The sequence below is a fragment of the Montipora foliosa genome, chromosome 6 (assembly GCF_036669935.1).
Source record: "Montipora foliosa isolate CH-2021 chromosome 6, ASM3666993v2, whole genome shotgun sequence".
Lineage (NCBI taxonomy): Eukaryota > Metazoa > Cnidaria > Anthozoa > Scleractinia > Acroporidae > Montipora > Montipora foliosa.
The window spans coordinates 47,289,959-47,306,902 of NC_090874.1; the positions used below are offsets into that span (position 1 = coordinate 47,289,959).

The 16,944-nt window shown below is 39.8% G+C and overlaps 1 protein-coding gene and 2 long non-coding RNA genes across 3 annotated transcripts in view; 2 read left to right on the forward strand and 1 right to left on the reverse strand.

Annotated features, from left to right (window-relative positions):
- The window catches only part of LOC138007517 (protogenin-like), a 21,045-nt gene extending 10,144 nt beyond the window's left edge, over positions 1-10,901 (forward strand). The window contains 6 exon segments of the mRNA XM_068854485.1: positions 1-81; positions 6,856-6,989; positions 6,991-7,141; positions 9,234-9,515; positions 10,472-10,521; positions 10,599-10,901. The exon segment at positions 1-81 is cut by the window's left edge and continues 201 nt beyond it. Coding sequence (XP_068710586.1) covers positions 1-81; positions 6,856-6,989; positions 6,991-7,141; positions 9,234-9,515; positions 10,472-10,521; positions 10,599-10,886 — 986 coding nt within the window. The 3' untranslated portion in view covers positions 10,887-10,901.
- The window catches only part of LOC138007518 (uncharacterized), a 318,730-nt gene that overhangs the window by 66,790 nt on the left and 234,996 nt on the right, over positions 1-16,944 (reverse strand). The gene's annotated exons all lie outside the window — the stretch shown is intronic.
- Positions 12,358-15,375, forward strand: LOC138007522 (uncharacterized). The gene is made up of 3 exons (XR_011124057.1): positions 12,358-12,536; positions 14,142-14,230; positions 15,160-15,375. It is a non-coding gene; the product is annotated as an uncharacterized lncRNA (long non-coding RNA).

Here is a 16,944-nt window from a genome sequence, read left to right on the forward strand (position 1 = left end):
AAAACGATGGAGGGAAGTACGAGTGTCAAGCAAGCTCTAATGGACAAACTATTTCCAGAATTGTGTGGCTTGTTGTCAAAGGTATGAGTCATCAAGATATTACAAGATTTATGAAGTTGTTTTTATTTGCTGCATCTCTTAGCAATACTTTACAGCACAGCCCACCAGACTTCATGGTGTGCTCTATTGCTTGATTCATTTGCCAAGATCAAGATACAATAATAATATTAATTTTTACTCATGTATAAGTCAAACTCGTGTACTGTATAAGTCGACCCCCAATGTCTGATTTTCTTCATTTCTGGCTAAAAAGCTGAAATTCAGATCGATAGAATGGTTCCTAAAAGTTGTCATATTTGTCAGAATTCTTTGGCAGTTGCAGTAGATGAAAAAAAACTAATGTAAATGAAGTTTATTAGCTCTGACTTGTAACATGACATGCATTGAGCAATGACATATTAAGTATTTCAGTTTGCTTGAGAAATGTTTTCTTAGTAAAGTTTTTATGCGAAAATTAAATCTTCCTATTTTAAACGAACCTTCCTCTGAACATTGCCATAGAAAAAAGATTTGGTAGATGAAAAGAACACCAAAGAGTTTCGGAAAATGGCTTGATAAATCAAGGCTGTGCTCTAAGGAGAATTTCGGGGAGCCCTTCCGGCTCCTAAGCATTTCAGCTGGGGTGCCCAGCCCTCCAAGTTGGTCGCTGGAATTTAACTAATTATTTATTTATGATCTTCATCCATCTCTCTCTGAACAAAACATCATCATCATTTCTGTCGTCTTTGTCATCGTTGTCACCACCGACGTCTTTGGGCATATTTTCGCAATCTTTGCCATTATTAGAACAGCCGCAGAGGTCTGAGCATCCTGCACTGGCAGCGCTTGGTGGTGCTCCTTTCCTTGACACATCTGCACTTCGCGAGGTGAATGATGGCCTCAGGAGCAGGGGTTAGTGTTGTCATGACAGGAAGCCACGCCTTGTCCTCTTCTTTCCATTCCTACCTAAAGTCTTTCGGTGATGGCAAAGCTGGATTGGGGTCCCTGTCACTATTCCATACTAGTAACAAATAGTGGGCGTGAAGAATGGCCTGATGCAATGCCGCTAATTTGGGTGGAAGCCTTTCTGATTTGGCTTGCTTCTTTGTGAAGAGCCACCATCTTAACACCTTGACTGTGGAGATGTTTGTCTTGGGAAGAAAGACCTGGCAGACGAGCATTTCTACTGCCTTCTGGGACTCGCTGCTTGGTAGATTACTTGTCCCGAGCTGAGACAATGTGTGGATTACATCTGCTCTTGCTTCCGCTCTTGCTTCCGCTCTAGTCAAGGCATGGAAAGCAGATAGTGCTGCTGTCTTTGTAGGGCCAAGGGAACGAAAAACTGGCAGCAGCTTGATCTCGTGATGGTTCTGACCTTTGCCAGTCAACACCGTATTCTAACAGAGTTCTGGATATCGCCTCAAAGAAAAAATAAAGACATATGTGTCTGAGGATGTATCCTGATTTCCGTCGCTCTATTGACTGTAGCATCAAGGGCATGCAAGACGATCTTCGTGCCAGCTTCTTCCTGGTCACTATGACATATCATTCTTATTTCCCTTACATTTACAACCTTACGCTACCACCATCCGGGTTCCCTCTCGCTCTGCATGCTCGGCGGCTGTTTGCGCGAGCTATTCCGCCAGCTCGTTCTTTGTATTAGCATGGGAAAGCAGCTTTTTCATTGTGACCTTGGTGATATGCATGGAAGGCGATAAATTATGCAGTAATAAACTGGATGTTGGTTCCCCTGTCTCTTCCTGCGTGTAGATGGAGACGGGAGATCGTATCGATCAAAGATGAGGCGGATCTCATCACTGTCTCCATACTTCTCAAAAATGCGACGTGTGAGAATCTTTGAGTCCACTCGGGCTTGTCTAGGGATTGTACTTCAGCCATTGCATCCAAGACAGAGACTCTCATTCTTTCCCCCTGACTAGCAGTGTCTTGACTAGCAGTTCTGGTTCAGCTTCTTGGATCTCAATCTCAGGTCGGCTTTTGCTTATCATTATCATGCGTGCAAAACTCCACTATCTGGCTGGCACTTGAAACCTTGATCTTCTTCCCCATGGTTTTCCATGTCTGGAGCTTTCTTTTCTTCATCAGTGGCCAAAGAGTGATTTTTCCAGTCTGGATTCGATCTTTGACAAATGTCTCGAACAGTTTCTGACCAATCTCACTCTGTTCCAAAATACCTTCCTTTACTTTGCTTGGCATTACAACCTTTGTCGCAAGATTAAAGAGATCGTTGCTCTGCTCGATAAAGGGATTCATGAAATTCTCCACTGTCGTTACCAACTGTTGTCTGTTCTTCTCCTCACGAGAAATCACAGAAGCTGACAAGGTATGATGATGGGTGCCTTCCTTTGCCAGAGTTTGCGTGTTCGGTTAGATGGGCAAGGACCAATGATATAAAATTTTGTGTGGGCATTTGGATTCAGGGTGATACCAACTAGCCCTCCTGAAACTTTCATTGAGTGATTTATTTGCTCTAGGGCATGGTCCGCACCCAAAGGACAGAATGGCACATGTGGGTTCTTGTTGAGGTCCCAATTACCTTTGCAGAACTCTTCATATATCTCAGGCTGTTCATTGCGATTTTATCATGTCTTTCATGCCAGAAAATCACTTGACAAGACAAACAGCTTTTTTTACACATATTTTTCCATAACGATCTCCTGAAGACCTGGTAATCTTTCATGCAAATAAGGGCAAATATACTAATTCAAGAACCGGAAATGGTGTTTATCTAGGATGGGCTAGGATGGGTTTTTGTAAGCTCTAATGCGAGAAAATTTATGCTAAAAACAGGAAAAATGTGTGATATTCTTAAATTACTTCGCTTAATAAGAATGTTTTTTTTTACCCTTGCAACAATGGATGCATTTCGTTAAGAGTTTTCTCGATTTTGCAGGCATTATCGACATTAGAGTAACCACTTGGGGCCTCGTTTTCATGTCACAGTGACCATGTAACAGCAAAAAAATAGATTAGATTGTATCTTATTGCATACTTAAAACATTCTACTAATTTCCGGAGACTTGAGCCTTGTGCATAGAAGATATGATACGGTTTTATCCATAGCCTCGTTTCTATGCTGGCGGTTCGACTTCGTTTTTAAAACACTCCTTAACCCTTTAAGCCCCGAGGGGTTCCCCATTGACGAGTAAAATCGTCTGGCGTTAGACAGAGTAAAATCTATAAGTGCCATTTGGCACTATCGGGGCTGAAAGGGTTAAAAGTCCTCCGTGCAGGTTGCAAAGGTGGCAACATCACTTTTCTTGTCATTTTAGGTTCCCTGAACACAAGTAGCCTAGTGGCTAGCTTTCTTCACGAATTGCACATGGAACCTGATTTTTTAACATATGCTCCCGGACTATATAAGTCGAGGCAATTTTTTGGGCCGATTTTTAGGTTATTAACCCATTGACTCCTGGGGGTTCCCCATTGACGAGTAAAATAGTCTGGCGTTAGACTAACCTGTGATCAGGCCCATTTTTAGCTTCGCCCATATTATGTTCTCTTATATCGTCGCTCGCTAAAATTGGGCCTGACCAAAAGTCTCTCAAGAATTCCGGACGGTCGGCCAAAATTTGGCCGACCAAACTCGTGATCTGATTGGCTGTTGAAACGCCGGAAGTGAAAATGCCATCGTGATTGCGCGGAGCTCTCGCGAAGTCCTCGAGACTAATCCGCCATAAGTGTACGGAAAAATTTGCTCCCTTTTGTTCTTACAATGCCGTGGACGGTGCAACTTGATTTTACTTGTATAAATGGAGATATGCCATCTGAAACATCTCATAACTTGTCCAGAATCGGGTTTGAATCTCTGGAACGAGTGAAATTAGCGATTCCGCAGTCGAACTCTGTGGCCATGGGGTTGAAAGTACTTTGGCACAAACTTCCCTGATGTTTTGAAAGCTAAATAGCTGGTTCTTTCAAATGGCAATGAAAGCCGATGCTTATTGGTTTCCTGGATGAGACAAGGGACATAGATATCAACAGGAGGAGATGCCAATAAAATCGCAAGTTACACGAATGCATGTTTTGAATATCTGTGTATCAAACGGCTTTATTTATTTACTGTACATGACACGGTTTGTTTGCACACTTCATAATATTTCCAGTTGATTTAACCTATAAAAACTCGCACTCCAGAAACTTGAATTTGCATGTTTCCAGAAAGATCAATTGTACAACAATAAAAGAAAGTTTGCGAATTCATCTTACTGTTCGTACGCCATCAAAAAAATAAAAATAACAACCAAACTTATCATGATTTTACTGCGCGCAATTCTAGAAATACACTGCAACTGAACATATTACCCGAAAAAATCACCAAAGAAACCTTCATGGGCAAACACGTTAAAGGAATAATGTATTTCTCTTTTTTTTTCTGTAAAAATCTATTGCCAAACCGTCCAACGACAAAATCCTAGGTTATCTCAGTTACAAATTAAGATGTCAAGCTTAAAAGATAGCATATTCAGTGAAGTTCGGAGGGAGAATTACACCGGCCTTTGCCGCAATATAGTCGTCGAAAACATGCCCCATGCTTTAAATGTGTTTTTCTCAAATTAAAGCAAACGGTAACTTTCGAATTAGTTTATAATATTCCTCCCACAGTAATTACCGTATTTACCCGTGTATAAGTCGATCCCATGTATAAGTCGACCCCCCATTTTTGATGGCAAAAAAAGAAATTTCTTAATTTCTTTGCTAAATGTTCATGGGATACTAATCTTGCATTCTTCGATTTCTGGAACTGTGGATTCACAAAAAATTAAGGGCCTTAAGCGCTTAACAGTTTTGTGGTTCAGTGGTTGTTGTATGTGCGGGCATTTTGTCCTTGAATTTCGAAAAAGTTCTCAGAAAATTGAACATGTAAACCTCAAACTAACCTGTTTCGTTGTTCAAGGATAAAGGGCTTTAGAGGATAAGCACAACATCACAGAAGCAGGAGTCAATCTTTGAAAATAACTTAAAAAACGATGCGAAATGTGCAAGGTTTAATGGTGCTTGACTTATAATTTCTCACATGGCAAATGAAACAAAACTCATAAACCAAACAATACAAAGTTTGCAAAAGCATTTAAATCATCCAGGTTTGTATAAAGAATAAAAAACAATCATTACCAACCAGCATTTTCAGGCAACACGAGTGACGATCATGCTTTCACGCAAACACGAGGAATTGTGCCAGGTTACTAAGCCGTTGAAGGATCGCGTTTTATTTGAAGAAACAACAATGTTTTTTAGAGCTTTCCGCCTTTGGAAAACGAAAATTTCCAGTGTCTATTTCATATTTGTGCTTGTGAGTATCTTCAACATTTAAAGTAAAACAAATCCTTTTTCATTTCAACTGGAATTGCTTTTACATTCATTTTGAAGTCTTTCGTCCACTGCGTTCGTTATGCCCAAAGACCACATTATGATGTTAATTTTGAATAAATTATTTAGCTGGAACTTGGCTCGAAATCTTTGACCCATGTATAAGTCGAGGGCGATTTTTGGAGCTTCTTTTGAGGCCATAGAAGGTCGACTTATACACGGGTAAATACGGTAACTCTGGTCAAAACAAAATAGCGTGAATCTGCCGTCCACGCGTGTATTGGTGCAATGAAAGTAAATTTGATTGGCCGATGAAGGACATGTCAATCAATCAAAAAAAGTGGGCGGAAGGAATATCAAAGAGGAATTTGGTCAGGCTCTATTTTTCGTTTCGCCAACTCCACATTACGTAGCACGCGAAACTAAAATAGAGCCTGATCGCAGGTTAGCGTTAGACAGGGTAAAATACTAAGTATGACTGGTTTAGGTTGGTTTAGGGGTGAATGGGTTAAAGGTCAACTTATACGTATTTGATACACATGCATGTACAATGTGTCTTTCTTTATATGCTAATGAGAGACGCGCCTCTAAAACAATGGATTCTGTGTATAATACGCATCTCAATTTTCGGAGCCATTTAGCAGGAAAAAAGTGCGTATTATACACGGGTAAATACGGTATTGACTCCCGGGGATTCCCCATTGACGAGTAAAATCCTCTGGCCTTAGACAGAGTAAAATACAAAGTCTGGCTGGTTTAGGCCGGGTTTGGGTGTTAAAGGGTTAAATTAGCTCAGCTTGACATGGTTCCCAGTTTTGTGCGAGAATCGAGCTTAACAAGTTTTGGGCATACAATGTAACTACAACAAGTTGCAAAAATAGTGGAGACACTTTGCCTTCTTTATGCGTTAGTAGCTTCTCCCATCTCTCCCACACTGCGATCCCATGCCCGACCTTATCAATGTTGCTACAACAAGTTGCAAAATTGTCGAGACACTTTCATTAAAAAACACCTTTTCTAGCTTCCAATGCCCGCCGTATCTGGAATTTAAACCTTTCCCACTTCCTCTCCCCTCTCCCCCTTTCAATGTTGACTGCTTAAGTTCCCAACATTTTTTTGTCTTGCTAGCAACTCTAAGGGGGGTGGGGGGAGGGGGTCTGCAGTGTGAGAGAGAATAGGGAAATGAATAATGCCCCAAGAAGGTGAAGTGTCTCCACTATTTTTGCAACTTGTTGAAGCAATACCAAATCATGTGGAAAACTTAAATGGTCAACATTGAAAGAGGGGGAGGGAGGGGGGAGGTGGGAAATGATTAAATTCTAGATTGGGTGGGAATGGAAAGGTAGAAAAGGTATTTTTTAATGGGAGTGTCTCACCATTTTTGCAACTTGTTGTAGCTCAGATACAGTGTTATAGGTGTGCTTGAGACAAAACTTTTTCAGGTTTTTTTTCTTAGTCATCTTTGCATTTTGTCATTGGTTTTAGCACCACCTCAGTTTACAGAGAAACCCCCCAAATTGAAGGTGATAACAGATGGACCAACCATACTCATTTGTCAAGTGACAGGGACACCTATGCCGTTATTGTTTTGGCTAAAAAATGGTAGCAAGTTGACGTCAAATGGAAAAAACTAGAATTACACATTACAGAGGAGGAACAGTCTTAAAAATATCCGGTGCAAGCTCCCAAGATGGTGGAATATACCAGTGCTTTGCAGAAAATGAACATGGCAACATTCAAACCCCATCTAGTATTGTAGTTCATCAGTCGGGTAGGTGTTTCCATCTGTTTATTATTGTTAACTATAAAGTTCTAATGATATTGAAGGATAATGTGTGTAATATTAAGCTTTCAATAATCTAGTTTGTAATCCATCAAATATTTTTCTCTGGCATGCAATTGGTCCCCAACCAAAACTGGCAAATATCCAATGTTATAACCCACCCATTAATTTTCAGGCGATTTTATTGGCTAATTTATGTCACATGGTGCAAACTCACAGGACAGTTACCACACAATAACCCCCATTTGTGTTGATATTTGCCCTGCGAAATGCTGTAGCGATCATTTTCATTGAAAAGAAACAAAACCAGTGGAAAAAAGGCAACAGAAGAATTTTCATTTTACATAGAAGAAAAAGAAACTCATTTTCTGGAGTCTAGTGACATTGACATCAAAAAGCTGGTCGCAAATGCTGTTCCAGAAAGTACAAGAAAGGCAACAAAATGTGCTGTCAATGTGTTTCAAGGTGAAGAAAGTTACGAACTTGTAGACTTACCGGGTTAGAGATTTCATCCCACAATCTATGTGAACTTAAACTGAGTTATTTTATAGAATGGAGAAATACATTGTGTTTATTAACTATGAAATAAACCAGTATTAATAAATAAATCAGTATCAGGGGTGCAGGGATGGTGCAGTGGTGAGAGCACTCGCCTCCCACCAATGTGGCCTGGGTTTGATTCTCAGACTTAGCATCATATGTGGGTTGAGTTTGTTGGTTCTCTACTCTGCACCGAGAGGCTTTTCTCTGGGTACTCCAGTTTTCCCTTCTCCTCAAAGGCCAAATTTTTATTTGATTTGCATTGATTTGTTAATTTCAATTTACAGTGTCCCCAATGAGTGCTTCATTGTTAGAAGATTAGACACTTACATGTACATGTAAATAAAATTCCTTTTAATTTCCTTTCCTTTCCTTACCAACCATTTGAAGGAGAGAAAAAATTCCAGCCACACTTGAAAACACTGTCATCCATAACAGTGTTCCAGACTTTGCACATTCTGTCTTTTGTGGTCCATTTGACTTTAAAAATATGCTCAGAAAATTGTCCTTGGACATTATCTTTCCTAGAAGTTCACAGTTTTCCTTGATCTTCACTCCTGGAAAACTGTTCGCTTCTGGGAATAGATAACGTTGACACACAAATATCTGAGCATATTTTTGTGCCAAATGGAGGCAATTGTTTATATATTAATATACTTTTGTGTTAAAACCTATCGATCAATTTAGAGCATGGTAATCTTAAATGCTATTTAGGTAGATACACAATTTTTAGTGGATGAACCCGGTTTTCAATAAGAGCCAGCGGCCAGCAAAATTTGTCGGGCTATTGTATGTGAACTTGCCCCCTACTTTTCCTTGGAAATTTATACCCAAATTTTACTAATAACATTTAGAATCATTTGCACAGAACATGAGCCTTGGATCGGGAAAGTGTTTTTCATGAAAAACAAAAGAGAGGCATGAGCCTGAGCCTCGGTAGCCATTTCGATTTCCCTGTCCATGTCAAAGGCGGTTATTGAGCATCAAGCACATACATTTTTGAGGCAGCAGTCCGGTACTTATGTTGTAAGCTGCCTGATTTGCTAACTACATTGGAAATGTGACAGACAACAGATGAAATGCATTGCACGCAGCTGTACAGAATGCAAAGGAGCTTTAAGGGGGTTACGTCACGCTGTTTTTAATTAGCATCTTTTGAAAACCCAAAATATGTCTTGTCATCAACTGAATTTCAAAAATTTAGAGTATTCATTTACTCTGAATAAAAGAGCCAAAATTCAATGACATTAGCATTGTGTTCAAATACCCTGATTTGTGATGTAGGAAATGCATTCTAAAAATTTTCCAGAGGGAGGATGCCCTTGCTTGCTTGCTTACTTGCATGTCTTCAACCCTTCGTTCTCCACCTACTCAACTGTGGCCTACTAAAATTCTAGTATTTCCAAAAAAAGCAAAGACATCAAAATAAGGCTTCTTTCTACTGCCCCATAACCCCAAAGAAACACAATTTTGACAACAAAGACTGCAAGATATGATGCCAATATTACAATGATTAATCTCATTTTATTAAAACTTGCAGAAAATCAGCCTGGACCTCCAACAAATTTGGTGGCTCTTCCACATTCTTCATCATCCATTATCTTGAGTTGGAGTGCTCCTCAAGGAAACCTTGAGATTACTGCATATTCAGTGCATTATAAAAAAAGTGGTGACGAGGAACGGCAAATTGTTGTTGGAAATGTTAATCACCACATAATCAAAGAACTGCATGGGTTCACAAATTACACATTATATGTTAGGGCAGTTACAACTGTCATAGGAAGAAAATCAAGATCAGTTGTTCAAAGAACACTTGAAGGCAGTAAGTCATTTATTTGCCTACCCCTTTTTACCACTTACTGTACATGTACATGTACTAAATTGACTGAGAGCCTTTCCCTGATGGGTTGTGTAAACTGCAGGGGTTTGGTTTGTTTCAGTTATAGTAAAACAATGACCTGTGACCTGCACTTTACACTTTCCATTTCCCTGATATCTTTTAGCCTATTTTGAGTGTATTCAGGGTTTGTACATGCCTTGAAAACCCTTGAATTTTGAGAGTACATTTTCAAGGCCTTGAAAGTCCTTCAAAATCTCTGCTCTTCTTTCTTGGTCCTTGAAAGTCCTTGTATTTTATCTGACCCGCATTTTTGACCTTTGAAAACTTCAGTAGAAATAATCGGGTAATCTAGTCATGTCATGCAAACGCGACGAGCTGTTGGGTCGAGAATGGTTACAAGTGCCTTTGCATTATTTTTGCGCATGTACGTTGTGGAAAATGAGCAAGAATTGTACTGTCAGACTATTTCCATGGGTAAATTCTTTGACATAAAAAAGAGGTCCTTGAAATTTCCAATTTTGGCCCTTGAAAGTCCTTGAAAAGTGCTTGAATGTTTGGTCTGAAAAAGTGTACGAACCCTGTGTATTAAAGGACCATTCTGTCAGAAGGCAAACACACTTGACAAATGAGTTTTTGCAGCACATTTTCTTTAAAACAGGAATTTTAAGATTTTATTGTACTTGTATGTAAACTACTACTGTGCAGATGACACTGTGTTTGGTTCATGAGCTCTGTCATTATTCTATTTGAGGACAAAACCTGGTGTACCACTCCATGCAGTACCCCTATGGAGTACCCCTAAAAATAGTTCAGAAATTAGAAAAAAAGTCATTTTTCAAAGTCGAATGTCCTTTAACTTTAGGTGTATTTGTAGCAACCTAACAACAAATATCAATGTTTTGTGTCAGTTTACTTTCTTTTATTTTTTTCCTACTTAGAACCATCAAGAGCTCCTAAGAATGTGAGCATCACCAGTATTACGTCAGATGTAAGTAATTTCCTAAAAAGTCTGTTCAGATCAGAACATGAAAAAAAACGTAACTTTAAACATATTTCCCTCACCAGAGTCTTGATTTAGAGTGGCAACCACTGCAAAAAATTTACCAAAATGGAATTATAACCAAGTATGTCATTGAGTGGGAAGAGCATGGTAAAGAAGGATCGCTCAGCAGCTTAGAAGTACCAGGTCATATTCTCCATAAAACGATTAATGGGTTATCCAAGGGAAAAACATACAGTGTCAAAGTATCTGCAGCAACTGTAATTGGCAGGGGAATATGGAGCTCACCAGTGATTGTAACAGTCCTCCCTCATTCAGACAATGGTAAGAAGTACTTGTATTACAAGGCTTGAAATTGCGACTAATACAGTTTCATTTATGATTGAGGAGCAACCATACCTCAGGAGGTAGTGTGGCCCAGTGGTTAGAGCGCTTGCCTTGAGATCCGGAGATCCTGGGTTCAAGACCCACTCTGACCACTCGTTGAATTTGATCCTGGTAGTTCCTGGTTCAACTTCCTAGCTGCACTTGTAAATAGCCAACTGGTTTGCCTCCAGCCAGTTGGGATTCTCAACAGTTGTTGTTATTCTGTTCTGTCGTTTCGTTGTGTTTCATTGGCCCTGAAAAGCCCCTATAGGGAGCGGTCAATTAAGTATGTATTGTATTGTATTGTATTGTATTGTACCTCAGTCAGTTAGTGCGCAGCCTTCTGAACTGGAGGTCCAGTTCAATCTCCATCACATACCATCCATGTCTGTTTTGACATTCCTCTGATCTGTGTATATAGCTTTAGCCTCCAATACCCATAAAATGGAGCAGTGATGGAGGAAGGGGGTTTGGGTAAAAGGTGCACACCAATGCCCACAAGTTTATCAGTAGCTATAATAGTTCACTGGCATGTGTTATCCTTGGAAAATAAGGCTTTTTACCTTTATTGAATTTTTTCCCTTTGTGACTAAAAATATTAATATCTGGAAGAGTCGCTAATTTGCGACTAGTTTTCACCTTGCTCATTCGAAATAAAAGAGTTACATATAGCAGTTGCCACTTTGTCTTTACCTTTGCTAAAATAAATAAAGAAATGGAAAAATTATTTTGTTACTGGCTGTGAATTTTCACTCAATCTGAAGATATGGGCACAATTTTTTGCTGCAATGTTACATGCACAACACCATTCTCTTGATTATTCAGCATTTGCAGCGGTTTCTAAGTAAGTACAATTATTTCGCTCATTCTTGAGATATTTTTCTCAGTTTATTCTGAACTTTGACGTATTGTATCTAAAAAATCGCTGCCCACTTGGTGACCAATTTCCTCCAGATCTTATTCATGCATGCAAAGAGAAGCTTCTGTTTGAAATTTCCTGGGTGAACAGCAATTTTTACATTGTATTTTGTATGTGAAATGCGTGAAAACCTCTGCTCAAGTAAATTACAATTTCCACTTCACAGAAAAAAATGCAAACAAAATGCAAATAATCATCTATTTTGTGGAGCTGGAAATTTACTTTTCATTCAACAAGAATAGTTATTATGGGTACAGATAATTAAGTCTTATCGATTTAAGCTGTCAACACGTGCACCAGGAGCTGGTGTACTGCAACTTGACAACATCGCTTGTGTTAGCAGGCAATGTGGCCATGCATGCGCAGCGACTTCCTGGCAGCCCTCATGTATTTTTTCCTCACATTTTTTCATTCAACAAGACTAACCTCAAGTGAGGTACAGGCTTTGATATTGAAAATATAGTCAATTGATACAGATTTCCTTTATGCTAATTTGAAATGGTTGTAATTTTTCTCTAAACAGTCACGGTGCTCCAACCTTGTGGATAGGAGAGAAAAACTCCACTGCTTTTAATGTGAGGTGGCTTCCACCCAAATATGGCCAGGAATCATTGAAAGAATACCATTTGTTCTATGTCCAGCTTCAGAACAGTGAAAACTGAGAAAGGCCCAATCATCATTGGAAATGATCACGGAGGCTATTTACTGACAGGATTACGTGAGTAATGCACCCTAATAATTGCTCCAGATCAGGCGCGTAGCGTCCTATACGCAAATATGCATGTGCGTACTTGAAGTGACCAGAAAATTTTGAAATTTTAAGCAATTGTTTCTATTTTTAACATTTTACTTGTACGCAACCAAGATTAATTTCGTCATGAAAAACACCACTTTGATTAAATTCTAAAAACTAAAACAAAAGCTATATCATGTTCTCACTTAGTTTTGCATTGACTTTTTTTACACTAAACAATGCAGTGTTGTTTGGTCAGCGTGCAACAAAAAGGCGAAGTTGCAAAGGAGCGACTTTCCGAGAACGTTGACAATTCCAGTCACGCTAGCACAACCAAAACAATGTTTTGTTTGCGCCAAGTTTGCTCAAAATAAGGGCAAGACGCTTTGTTCTTTGCTTGTATTAACACAACTATTTCCAACAAGAAATAAAGAACGCAGTATTTTTCGCTTAGTTTACTTAGGTTGCTAGATCATGTGTACTTTGCGTACTTGAAAAAATGACCAGCCTACGCGCCTGCAGATGAGAGACAGTCCCGGGTAATAGACCTACAGATACCACTGGCACAATTTCAAATGACATCTAAGCAGGGATCCACAGGAGATAATCCTTTCCATCCCCCTGGCTATTAAATTTGTTTAGAGTGCTGGTCTGAAAAATAAAATTCTGACTTAACTGAAACCAAGATTCAGAGAGACTTTTGGAGTTTTAATGTTGAAAAAGAGAATTAACCCTTTAAGCCCCGAGGGGTTCCCCATTGACGAGTAAAATCGTCTGGCGTTAGACAGAGTAAAAATCTATAAGTGCCATTTGGCACTATCGGGGCTGAAAGGGTTAAACGGGGACATAGTTTTTTCACGCTGTTAGCTTAACCCTTAAGCCCCGAGGTGGTTCCCCATTGACGAGTAAAATCGTCTGGCGTTAGACAGAGTAAAATCTATAAGTGCCATTTGGCACTATCGGGCTGAAAGGGTTAAGCTTACATGTACAAGTTTCTTTTCTCTGGTGGGTATCCTACTTGTGTGTGGCCAGGAAAAGAGATTCAGACAAGCTTCATTTATGGGAACATCATTTCATTCTCATTTTGAATTAACAAATTCGAATCTCCATAAATCCTTCCTATTGATCGGCCCTTACAACGTTTCATGGCAATTACAGGAAGATGTGTATTTCATGAGGTCTTGTCAGTTGAAAAATTAATGTTAGTGCCATCATTACACCTGTATTTGTCTGCCTTTTTGCAGTAAACAGCAACCTTTTTTGTTCATGTCTTGTTGTGCCTGGATCACTTCAGGGTTACAGCTGTAGCAAGAAGAAAACCCCCAGGAACTTGGTTGCATTTACAGTCACTGCACCCCATACTCTTGTTGTGTTCTAGTAACAGCATTGAGCAGTGCTTTGAATTTAAATTTTGTTGACCTCCACATTGCTTCACATCTTTAAAATAATGCTTTTTGTACTGGGTCTATGTATGATGCTGATTCATCCTGCAAACAATAAAAGTATTTTCATACTCTAGCTCATTTACAGCGTCAAGAATGGTCTACAGTCTGCATTTTACATTGACTGTTTCTGTAATGTAATGTACAGGGCCTGGAACGGAGTTTCTCATTAAACTATGGCTTGGGATGGTAAAAGACTGGGCCAGCCTGGAGCAATTCGTACATCAACCAACAAAGGTATTGATTGAGAGTCTTTTAGGGAAAATGTCATACATGTCATGATGTTTCCAAACCTTTGTTCAAGATTTAATGTGCAGATTTTGGCTGGAAGTTCCAAAACACAGAAATAGGCCATTTACAGTTGTTTGGTCAGTGACCTAGCCTATACATGTACATGGCTGCAAGGCTGCTGGCGACTTACACATACCTCACTGCTTTTGTCATGTCAATTGTGTTGTTGTAATTCAAATTAGTCCCCATTAACATTAGAAAAGCGTAAAGGTTTGTGTCAAAGCAGGGTCACCAGCAGCCTCGCTTCCATTCTTATAGGCCAGGTAACCTACAGTCTCGGTCACAAAATTTAATGTGGTAACAAGACAGAAATTTCCCTCCTCTTCCCTTCAATGTTGATGTTTATGGGTTTCGAGTGCAAGAGCCAACCTGTAAATGCAACATTGAAGGGAGGGAGGGAGGAGGAGGTGTGCGTTATTAATAGCTTTGAGTCACATGTGTTCAAGGGAGGTGTTACAACTAATTTTATAACTTAAGTTGTCTGGGTGTTGAATGACACAATCCAGATGAGAAACGCGCCATTACTAATGTGTTCTGTAATGTTGCTTCGAGCTAAAAGGAAAGATATTTTGAAGAATTATGAGAGAAAAGCTGCCCTAGTGTAATGGCCTTAAACACTGTATTGATAATGTGACTCGGGCAAGAGCTTTTACTTAAGCCATGTTAAACGTCTTTCCGTTATAAAGTACAGCAAGTGTTTAAAGAATTTCCAAAGCAAATGGTAGCACTCCCTCGCATTTATAAAATTCCTTGAAAAGAGGACGTAAGAGAGCTAAGTGAAAGACAAAGAAGGCACCTCATTCGCTGTCACAGGGTCCTACGAAAAAGGGACAGGACTTTTACCTCTAAATTCAGCGGGGTACTTTTACTTGCAGACAAGGAGGAAAGGACTTATGACCAAAGATGACCATAAAAAAAGAGTGGCTTTTGCAAAAAACATGCGAAAAAAACTCAGCGCTGATGTTTGGAAAAAAGAAATGCCTTCTACATGGACGGAACATCCATCGCATATAGGAGAAATCCTTTTGATCAAGCTATCGCACCTCAAGTACAAGTATGGAGGAAAAAAAGCGAGGGCCTGGCTTATAGGTGTATTACATTAGGTCGGAGGAGGGAACTGGGGGGGGGGGGGGGGGCCGGTTGCAAGGCTTTTAGTCACTATATCGAATGACAAGGGAATGATTTGCTGTGAGCCTTATGAACACATGACAGGTCGCTACTATGCCACATTCGTGCATGAACAGTTTTATAGATGTTTCAGTTGTCTGGAAAAGGTGTCAGTTGCCTCTGGATCCAGTGTGGAGATCCTTGTCAAAATTGGCCAAAACGGCAATGAGCGGTAAATAATAGCCAGCGTGAAAAAAAATTCAAACTTCCACCCATGAATTGCTAGACTTGCATGTTATCGAAACGTTTTTTGGCTATTGTTATAGGCACCTTCGAAAACAAGGCAAGGGATCACAAAATAAGGCGTGAAACGTTTGAAGAGTTTTTAAAGCTTGTGTAATAATACGTTTGTTTCACCCTGCCGGTAGTAACGGTAAAGAGGTTGATAGAACTCCATACCAAAATGATTAGCACAGTTGGTCATCAGGGCTGCCTGTATCAAGTATTAGTTAAACACTCATTAAGCTCTATAGGGTACAATTGTAATGATTTTTGATGTGTGTGTGCATTCTTGCACCGGTGGGAATGTAAAAAACAGTTGTTGGTTTCTGGCATTTCCTCATTTAAATAAGGTTGCAACTACATGTACTAAATTTCAACGATGTATTTGCACTTTTTTCTTCAACAGTCGTCTCCTTGTTTTGCTTTCTATAATGTACATTAAAGCATAGCTCATTCACAAGGAAAGTTACAGTTACCAATAGATTTTTTTCTTAGAATAAAGGGGGAAAAGGTAAACAATCAATCCCACCAAGACGCGTCAGCCGGACGTCGTGGCCATCTGGTTAATCTTATAATGTACAAGATGGCGTCTATGGGTCGCACCAGTGGCGTGTACGGTGACTCATTTGGGCTATTGAACTGTTGAAATGGTGTAACATACTTTTCCAAACTTGAACGGGAAATGCATTCGACGGAAAAACTTTCACAACGCTATGAAAATAAGAAATTTACTTTTGACCACCATCTTGTATTTCAGGATATTAGAACCCAGTTCCCACTACGGCCAAGTGTTATTAGAACCCAGTGTTTCACTCTGGACACAATGCGTCGCCAGAGACATTACATTCCATTTAGCTATTTAACAATTAGAACCCAAGCCGTGGGCTACAGGTTAATAGCCAATGAGGCAAAAGCCGAAAGGGCTATTGACCTGTGGACCTTGAGGGCGAAGGGTCTACAAGGGACTAAAACGAAAAGAAATGCGGTCAGGCTTTTCATATCGAGGGGACTATTACTCAATAGTCCTCTCAGTAGCGTAGGTAACTGAAAAGAGTGTAATGTGAAGTGCTAGATTTTCCCTATCCCATATGAACCATGTGAGCGCATTTCAGCCCTACTGATTGAAAAATGGGACCACACAAGGACAGAGAAAAATCTTGACCAGGGTGGGAATGGAACCCACGACCTTCGCGTTTAGATCTCCGCCGCTCTACCGACTGAGCTACAACGGTAATACGGAGAGCAGGCCGTGGGAACTGAAGATGTTAAAG